General features: G+C 58.4%; 1 protein-coding gene across 1 annotated transcript; it reads left to right on the forward strand.

The window, feature by feature from the left end:
• Positions 1–2,644: 2,644 nt before the first annotated feature.
• GM2A (ganglioside GM2 activator) lies at positions 2,645–8,584 on the forward strand. The gene is made up of 4 exons (XM_064458504.1): positions 2,645–2,964; positions 5,640–5,792; positions 6,665–6,847; positions 6,968–8,584. Exons 1-4 carry the CDS (start codon positions 2,848–2,850, stop codon positions 7,121–7,123), a joined length of 609 nt encoding a protein of 202 aa, XP_064314574.1. The 5' UTR covers positions 2,645–2,847; the 3' UTR covers positions 7,124–8,584.
• Positions 8,585–9,046: the final 462 nt, after the last annotated feature.

The following is a 9,046-nucleotide window of genomic DNA, read 5'->3' on the forward strand; positions in this document are numbered from 1 at the left end:
TCCCTGCTGGAGAGATCTCCCATCTCAGCCCTGCTTCATCTTCCTCTGCCCCAATACGCTGATAATTTGCTCCCTTTCCAGGGCAGCACTTAAACAGAAACTTTTCTGTCCAGCCACTTCTGAGCAAAACAGGGGCTTTCCATGGTGTTGTATGGGTGGGATTCATGGCTGTAACAATTCTCCCTAAGCAGGGGAGGCTGGGGACCGGAGGAGCACGTGGGGCTGGGGCTGCCAGAGTCTGCTTGCAGAGGGCTGGAGACAATGGGGACTACATCGGCAAGGGGATTTTTGCCTGTACAAAGACAGGAAAGCAGACCTACCTAGGGAAAACTTCAGCTTGTTTTGAAGTTTGCCCCAATGTCTTTTTCAGTGTTATCGTGATCTCTCCCCAGGACCGACAGCAGCCAGAGGAGTCTCAAGGGCTTTGCCTGGAAAAGCGAGCCTAGGAGGGTTTATCTCATGCTTAGCTGAATTGCCGTAAATGGGATAACAGCTGGCTGAATGTTGAGTTAATTTGTACCAATGGCCATTTAAAGTGTTTGCCAAAGCTTATGGATAAGAGAAATATTTATGCAAGCTGTTAAAGTGTCTCGGCTCTCTCTCCAGTTTTAGTTGGTAAGGATGTGGCAGGACGGGATGGGTACAAGGTGGTGTCGGTGCCAGCATGTGGGATTTCCATCTGGGACCCTGGCCCTGCATGATCTGTGTGCAGGATGGTCCCGTGAATGCAGATGGCATCATTATTTTTCTTTGTTTCTTTTGTTGTTTTTGTTTTTTATTTTTCCCTCAGAAATCCAGTCTGGGAAAAAAAAAAAGAGATATTTTGCTGGAAGTTTTTTGGGCGATGAGCTGGCCCATGGTGATACCCAGTGGGTCTTGGCAGAGCTGGTGGCATGGGTGGTAGAGAGAGGGGAGACAGTGGTCATACCCTTTGGCCCCACATATAATTTTTTTTACAATCTGTTTGCTTTTGTAAATGAGACCTAATGAGGTCATTAACATTGTCACCCATCTGTGCTGGCTGCTCTTTAATGCAAATCAAAGATGTTTAGCCAGACCTGCTGACACCTTGTGACTTAAGCTTTGCATGGGTGAGAGAGCTCAGAAAACTGTTTGAACTGCAGAGGATCTTGCATTTGTTGGAGCCCAAAAAAAGGTCACAAACTCCTTTGATGGGTATCTAGGTCATGCATGCTTCTGTCTTGAGGTAGGGCAGCAATTTCAAGTCATTTCTGCCCATGCCTGTGTTTTTCCAAGCAAAATGATGTGGGTTAACCTGTCCTTACAGTCCTTTATTCTCTTTTTATTTTTCCACGGCAAAATGGAGGGGGGAAGGATGGGAAAGGGGGAGGGAAACCTTCACCCATGCTGGTTGTGAAAAGCAGGAAAGCACATGGCCCCCGGTGCTTGAGGCAATGGGCTGTGCTCCCCTCCAGGCCCCAAACACAATGCTCCGGCCATGCCCACGCCTCTCCTTGCTCATTCCTGTCTCCATCCCTGTCCCCCGGCTGCTCCAGGACCTCAAAGTGAAAACTAATCCTGGGGAATAACTTTCTGCCCCACTCCCGAGTGGAACAGGGCTATTTATTCCTCACACTTAAGCCTCTGCAGCGGATCAGCGATGCAGTTGTCGCTGCCAGCGCAGGGTGGGCAGCAGCATCAGTCACGGACCCTGCCCGCTCCCGCACCCTGCCTGCACGCTCCCGGCCAGCCTTGCTGCTAAATAAGGATGAAAGGCTAAAAATAGAGCTAAGGCAGGGGTTTGGACAAGCTGGGCAACACTTCCCAGGGCCCAGAGTGATACATGGAGGCTGGCCAGCATCAGCGTGTAAGGGAGAGCCGAGCTGGCTGTGGGGAAGGGTCCCATGTGAGGGTCCTAACCGTGCTGCTGTGGAGGTGGGGGTCTAAGACCTGCCACACTTGTGTCCTGTCTGCTCAGACCCCTCCAGCTTTCCACAGGGAAAAACATCTGTTCACCAAAATATATGGGAAAACCTGTGATGGTGGGGTACTGTGGGGCCATTCCAGCATGACGAGGGGGCTCGGGCAGCTCTGGCTGGAAAATGGGTGCCCAAAGGGGGAAGGGTGGAAGGGATATGTGTGTTAAGCCTGAAATGGTAGAAAGGTGGGTGGTGAGTAGTGGGGTGCTGTGGCAAACAGCCCAGATGGGGACTGCCTGACACAGGGGTGGCCCCCCCCAGCACACACGGCATCGGATCAGGGTCTCAGATTATCTCTGCTCTCCAGCTGCTGCCTGCCCTGTGCTGGGCGTGGGGGTCCCGGGTGCCTGCCTGGTGTGGGCTCCCACCCTTTGCACACCCACAGATGCCTCGGCCAGCCTGAGCGGGGTGTGAGAAGAGATGCAGCCCTGGGTGGGGGGGTGGGGAGATGGCCTGGTTTCATCCACCCAAGCTGGGGGCACGGGTGCCTGGTGTGATGGGTGCACCTCGGCATCCTGCTCCGGTGCCCTCCCCGGGCCGGCAGAGGGGAGGCCCTGGATGCTTGGGAAAGCGCAACTTCCCATCCCAGCATCCCTGCGACTCCAGTCCTGCGCTTGACAACAAAACCAGGGATAAGGGGAAAAAAAAAAAAAAAGAGGACGGGAAAATCTCCAAGCGTCTACACGGGGAGGGAGGGGAATCGGGAGATGGGCCGGGGAGGAGCTAGCAAGGGGCAGCCCCACTGCGCGGGGCGTCCCAGTCTCGCCAGCCCCACGGGCGCCGTGGGAAGCTTCACTCGAGAAGACAGCGGTTGCTTCGCTGCCTCGCCTCTTGCTTTTCTCTCCCTGCTTTTCTTCCCACCGGTCGCCCCGGCTGTCTGCACGGCTCCTGCTCGGCTGCCGGAGGGATGCTGGGAGCGGGGCTGGCGCTGGCGCTCTGCGCCCTGCAGCTCTGCCCGGCCGCGCTCGGCGGCTCCAGCCCGCAGCTGCTGGTGGAGCGGAGTGGCTCCCGGAGGCTGAGCAAGGTGAGAGGCTCCAAACCCTTCTCTTCACCCCTCTCCTCTTCGGACCGGGAAGGGGCCGAGAGGGCGGCGGGGGGCGGGGGGGCCGGTGCTGGGGGCTCGGCGGAGGGAGCAGGTCCTGGCGGGTAGGAATGCTTTACCCATCCTGCTGGGTTTTGCAAGAGATTGAAAGCGTTTTCTGTCCCAGGAGGACGAGTGCAAGGTGTGATTCTGGGTGCATGTCCGCGGCGGGGAGTGGGATCCCACAGACCTGACCGCGCTGGGGAGCACGGCTCGGGTTCAGCCTCCGAGCAGGAAGGGATTTCAGTTTTGACAAACCGCTCTGGACCGAAAAGCGTCAGCGGCCTCCCTTCCTTCGGCCCAGCTTTGCCTGCAGCCTCCCAGCACCTCGCCTTTCGTTCCTCCCGTTCCCTGGCGTTTTCCAGCGCACCAGCTCAGGCTGCCGCCTCCTCGTTCCCACACAGCCCTGGGCCGGGCCCATCAGCACAAACTGACTAAGATACAGCTGATTAAGATGCACAACTCTCACGCGGTGCTGAGGAGGATACCTCTATTTTCTTTCCAGGAAAGCTGATGTTGCCCCAGGGAAGGGAGGGAGCTGGTTAGGAAGGCTGGAGGGGGCTCTGCGGGGCAACAGAGGGTCTGTGGTGCAGCAATACGCAGCCACGCACTGATGTTTAGCTCCCACAGAGCCTCTCCACCTGTGGGCCCGGAGGCAAGGGGCTCCCAGCTCTTGCTAAATGTCGGAGCGCAGCCTGCCCCTTGCCCTGGCTTGCCCTGAGCCCTGCGTCCTGCCCTGCACCCCGGGCTGCTCCTGCCTGGGGAGCGGGACGGCGGGACGGGCTGCTCGCCTGCGTGGGCCGCGCTGCCCGCTGGGGCTGACGGCTGGCACCAGGTAATACAGCCTTCACCGGTTCTGCGGCTGCTGAGCAGGCAGGGAGAGCCCAGCACCCGTGGCACAGGGACACGGGCTGTCCCAGCCAAACCTGCTTAGGGTGTGCAGCCCAGGCATCCTCCTGCCTCCCCGCTGGGAAAAGACCTGCAATTAGGCTGGAGCCTACTCAGGAAAGGAGCTGGGGCTGGGCTTCCGCCACTGGCTTGTGACAGGCTCAGGGGTGGCTGTTGCAGGCGAGTGCTGCCATCCTCCCACCTTCGAACCTGGGTTGTGGGAGCAAAGGGCTCCGGGGCTGTTGCCAGCCCATGGCTTTGCTGGCAGTAGCCAGGGGGGCTGGTGGGACTCGGAGGAAATGGGAGATCTCCCAGCACAGCTCTCCACATAGCTGGGACACAGGAGTGATGTCCCCTAGTCCATGTGACATCCCTGGTGTGTGGATTTTCACTGTCACATGAGACAGCGCTGCTTCCCTGACTCATTCGGACTGAACCAGCTCAGTGTAAGGCTCCTGGGGTGTACCAGCAGGGAATGAACCTGGCTCATCTGCCCCCTGAGCATGAATGGAGGTGGAAATGTTAAGCCATGTTTAAAATGAAACAAGCTGTCATGTTTTAACCTCAGCCGGCAACTCAGCACCACATAGCCACTTGCTCACTCCCCCCCACTGGGGTGGGGGAGAGAATCAGAAGGGTGGAAGTGAGAAAACTCCTGGGTTGAGATAAAGACAGTTTAATAGGTCAAGCAAAAGCTGTGCACACAAGCAAAACAAAACAAGGAATTAATTCACTCCTTCCCATTGGAGGCAGGTGTTTGGCCATCTCTAGGAAAGCAGGGCTCCATCGTGCATAACAGTGACTTCGGAAGAAAAACGCCATCACTCCGAATGTCCCCCCTTCCTCCTTCTTCCCCCAGCTCTATACACTAAGCATGATGTCATATGGTGTGGGACATCCCTTGGGTCAGTTGGGGTCAGCTGTCCCAGCTGTTTCCCCTCCCAACCCCTTGTGCACTCCCAGCCCCACTCGGTGGCGTTGTGGGGTGAGAGGCAGAAAAGGCTGTGACTCTATGTAGGCCCTGCTCAGCAGGAACGAAAACACCTCTGCATTTTCAGCACTGTTTCCAGCACAGATCCAAAACACAGCTCCATACTAGCTACTGTGAAGAAAATTAACTCTGCCCCAGCCAAAACCAGCATGCATGCAAATGCGATTCTGGCTCCTCCGTGGGACCAGGTGGCCAGAGCTGGTGGATGAGGGCTTGCAACAGCCGGGCTGCTCCTGGCCGAGCTAGGAAGCTGTGCCAGCCCCACAGCCCTCCCAGAACACGGCATCTCCCTGGCCAGCACAGCCATCACCGCCCTGCCCTGGTCCCCTCTTGCTCTTCTGCCTTCTCTCTCAAACACCTTGCTTGGTGCTGTTGGTGCTGGCTTGAAGGATGCTTCTTGTCCATTTGCATGCAAAGCGTTTGGAGGCTGAGTTGAGGCTGGTTTGGAAATCACAGCCTGGGAACCCTATTTGGGTGAGAAGTACATGAAAGGGGTTGTGGTAATTCCTGTTGGAGGGAGAATTTCTGCAATGCCCTCAGGCTCATAGAGCAGGGAGAGCAAGAAATGCAGAGGGGAATATTTATTTGGCATTTGAGAGGGGACTGAAAGTAATTTTCTGGCTGTGTTTGCGAGCAGACATTTGCGTGAGGGGGCTTGGGGGTCCAGTGCTGGGGAAACCTGCAAACCCAGGGCAAGGCTTGCCCTGGCTCTAACTCCTCCTGTCCCTCGGTGCCACAGGTTGGTGGCTTTTCCTGGGAGAACTGTGGTGACAGGAGGGACCCAGTGCTGCTGCAGAGCCTCTCCGTGGCGCCCGACCCCATCAGCATCCCGGGGAGCCTGCGTGTTAGCGCGGCCGTCAGCAGCAGCAAGGCCATGGCCTCCCCTCTGAAGGTACGTGCTGGAGATGCCTCCACAGGACGAGGGAGGGCAGAGCTTCCTGAAACCACCAGCAGCTGGGAAATGCCCAGCAGTGGGTACGGGAATGAGCAGCCCTTGGGGGAACAAGGCACGGAGCGGTGCAGGGCTGAGGGCACTGCGGTCTGTAAGCCAGAACAGGGTGATGGGCACAGGGAGACCCATGGTGGGAGCAGACAGCCCAGTGGGAAACTCCCAGCCTTTTCCCAGTGGGAGAAACCACCTGAGCTGTGTCGTGTTCTGGGGATGTAATGACTCAGGGACGCAAATGAAATCCAAGTGCCCTGGGTATTCCCATCAGTTGCTGCAGCACATTTTTCAGCAGCCAGACCTGGCTGCTCCCTCCAGGGACATGACACGGCACCGCTGTGAGAGCCCTGGGCTGGCCTGGCTGCCCTGCACCACTTTTTGGGGACTTTTTGGGATGAGACTGAACACGTCTCTCTGCCCAAAGTGCACGGACTGCCTTGAGCAATGCCATGGTGCCTGTTTGGGGCTGGGGCTGCAGGGAGCATGCCAGGGGAGTGTGGAGGCAGAGCTGTGGGATGGGAGCTGCTGGACGATTTTGGGACAGGCCACCGAGGAGAGGGAAAGGGGCGGGTGTGAGGGGTGCTGGGAGGTGTTTGCTCAAGGGGTCAAACTGAGGTTGGAGGAAGAGAAACCTGCATGCAGAGAGGAACTGAAAGCAGGATGGTGAAGCGGGGGTGTGTGCGGTGGCCCCATGGGTACCCCAAAGAATTGCACGAGCAGGAGCCGAGGGAGGTGGCTGGGAGAGGGGGGGTGGGACAGGCTGGAGGAGCTGTGGGTGCCCATGCCAGCTGTACTGGTGCTGAACACCTTCCCTCCAGGCGGTGCTGGTGGTGGAGAAGGCTCTGGGCGACCTCTGGATCCAGCTGCCCTGCATTGACCAGCTGGGCAGCTGCACCTACAATGATGTCTGCACCATCCTTGACAACCTCATCCCACCCGGCACGACCTGCCCGGAGCCCCTGCTCACCTATGGCATCCCCTGCCACTGCCCCTTCAAAGCGGTATGCCTGAAACCCCCGGCCATTCGATGCCGGCAGTGCCATTGGGTACTGCTGCGCCCTTTGGCGCAGGGCTGGGAGGGTTCAGCTGGCGTCTTACCTACATGTCTCCTCTCTCCGCAGGGCTCCTACTCCCTTCCAGCCAGCGACTTCGTCCTGCCTGATGTAGAACTGCCTGCCTGGATGACCAACGGCAACTACCGTGTCCGGGCGGCTGTCAGCAATGGCGGGGAGGAGCTTGCCTGCGTCAAGCTGGCCTTCTCCCTGCAGTCCCAGTGAGGAGTGGGGGGAACCTGTCCCTCCTCTCCCCACCACCTTCGTCCCCTGTCCCATCCCATCAAGTTGCACCCTGTCCCGTCCCAAGTCCCAACCCGTCCCTGCAAGCTGCATCCCTCCTGCTGCCAGGAGGAGGCAGCCCCCGTGCCCCTGCTCAGTGCCCCTGTCCCCTGCTTCACAGAGAAAGGTCCCTCCAGCTGTCCCCAACCCCATCACCAGGGTGTCCCCTGCCCCGGACAGGGTGGCCGTAGAGCTAACCCCTGCCTTTCAGTGAGACCTGGGGGTAGCTATTTTTTACCTACTTTCTCTTTTTTTTTTCTTAATCCCATCCAGGGAATTTTAGACAAAAACATTCCAGGGAAAAGCAATATTTCTTGAAGCAGTCCGTGGGGTGAGGAAGCATTTGGGAGTGCTGGGGCAGGCTGGAGGGATGCGGGATTAGCTGCAGAGGGTGTCTCCACTTGTCCCCACCACCTCCAGCTGGAGCACAGGGCTATTTTGCAGAAGTGTCCCCAAAGTGGCTGCAGAAGACCTGTCCCCCCATGGCAGCTCTGGGTCTGCCTTTGGTGCAACCCTGTCCTGCACGTGGGACCAGGTGGGTGACATGAGGTTCCGGTGAGGGCATCTCCCTGTGTCCCTGCTGTGACAAACATCACAAGCACAACAGGACTGAAAGTGCCCAAACCCCTGCCTAATGTTCCCACTAGTGAAGTACCAAGTGGCTGGTGCTGCTCGCAGCAGCAGGAGAGGTAGCTGGACACGGGCTGCAGGGAGGGACATGGTTATGACAGGCAGCCGGGACACAGCCTGGCCGAGGTCAAGTCCCACTCATCTCATTTTGCCACTGGGACTGAGCTGAGGCAGGATGCTGCACTGGGACCATCCTTCCTGAGCACCAGCAGAGGCAGCCCCACCATGTGGAGCAGCATCCCGGACATGGGATGGACTGGGAGATGACCATGAAGACCAGCAGCCTGGGTTCTATTTGGGGGCCCCGCAGTCCCTCTCCTGGTCGTGGCTGGGGGCTGAGGCGTGGGCCAGCAGCACCCTTCCTGCCTGCTGCTCCAAGCAGGGCATGTCTGACAGCACCCACTTACGCCAGCTCCCTGCAGGGTGCAGGTGACCCACCAGCACCCTGCATCCCTCACTTCCTCGCGTCCCTGCCTGCTCACATTATTTAGCCCCTCCTTAGGGCTGGTCTTCTTTCAAGCACTTTATACGCCTTAAGTAGTGCCGGGCTGCCCTGGTGGGAGGTCCTCTGCCACGCAGAAGTGCTCCCACCTCCCTTCTGTGCCCTTGGCTCACTCTGTTTCATCCTGCTGTTGGGTCTGACCCGGTTTGTTTTGCCTGGAGAAGCGCTAACGCTCTCGCCCCCTTCCCCACCACCGCGCAGCGCCTGTGCCAGGGTGGCAGCCTCCTTTCGGGCAGGTACTGCAGGTTCTTAATAAATCTTTTTACCAGGAAGTGGAGCTGGTGCCTCTTGATACTGGGGGTGACCTGGGAGTGGCCTTCGCTTTCCCTGAAATAGTGGGGATGTAGTTTTGAGCTGGGGGAAGAAAAAGTGGTGTTGGGGCTGGGGTGGGGGCAGTGGTGGAGGATGCTGGGGCCAGAAGAGCTGAGTGTGAGCAGCCCCAAGGCCGGATCCTGTGCAAGGGCCACAATGGGGATCTTCAGGTGCTGCTTTCGGGCATGGGAACAGTGTCCCCCCTGGCCCTGGAGGGACACAGCCCACACAGGGGGTCTCTGGGGGTGTTGCTCATCCCAGTGACCATTTACATCCCTGACACCTGCCAGCCTGCCTTGCTCCGCAGGCCTTGCCCAAGGAATAGCCCCGCTGGGTGGGGGATGCTCCTTGTTGCCCACGCACGGAGGGACTCAGGGCTCAGCTGTGCTGCACGTCCGGCTGAACGTGAGCCAGCAGTGCCC

The sequence above is a fragment of the Phalacrocorax carbo genome, chromosome 8 (genome assembly GCF_963921805.1).
Source record: "Phalacrocorax carbo chromosome 8, bPhaCar2.1, whole genome shotgun sequence".
Classification (NCBI taxonomy): Eukaryota; Metazoa; Chordata; class Aves; order Suliformes; family Phalacrocoracidae; genus Phalacrocorax; species Phalacrocorax carbo.

What these genes read in the sequence shown, in the direction of transcription:
- GM2A (XM_064458504.1), top strand. Translation starts at nt 2,848, where the DNA reads ATGCTGGGAGCGGGGCTGGCGCTGGCGCTCTGCGCCCTGCAGCTCTGC. An exon ending in GCTCCCGGAGGCTGAGCAAG is followed by an intron (nt 2,965 to 5,639) that starts GTGAGAGGCTCC and finishes TCGGTGCCACAG; the next exon opens with GTTGGTGGCTTTTCCTGGGA. An exon ending in CCATGGCCTCCCCTCTGAAG is followed by an intron (nt 5,793 to 6,664) that starts GTACGTGCTGGA and finishes CCTTCCCTCCAG; the next exon opens with GCGGTGCTGGTGGTGGAGAA.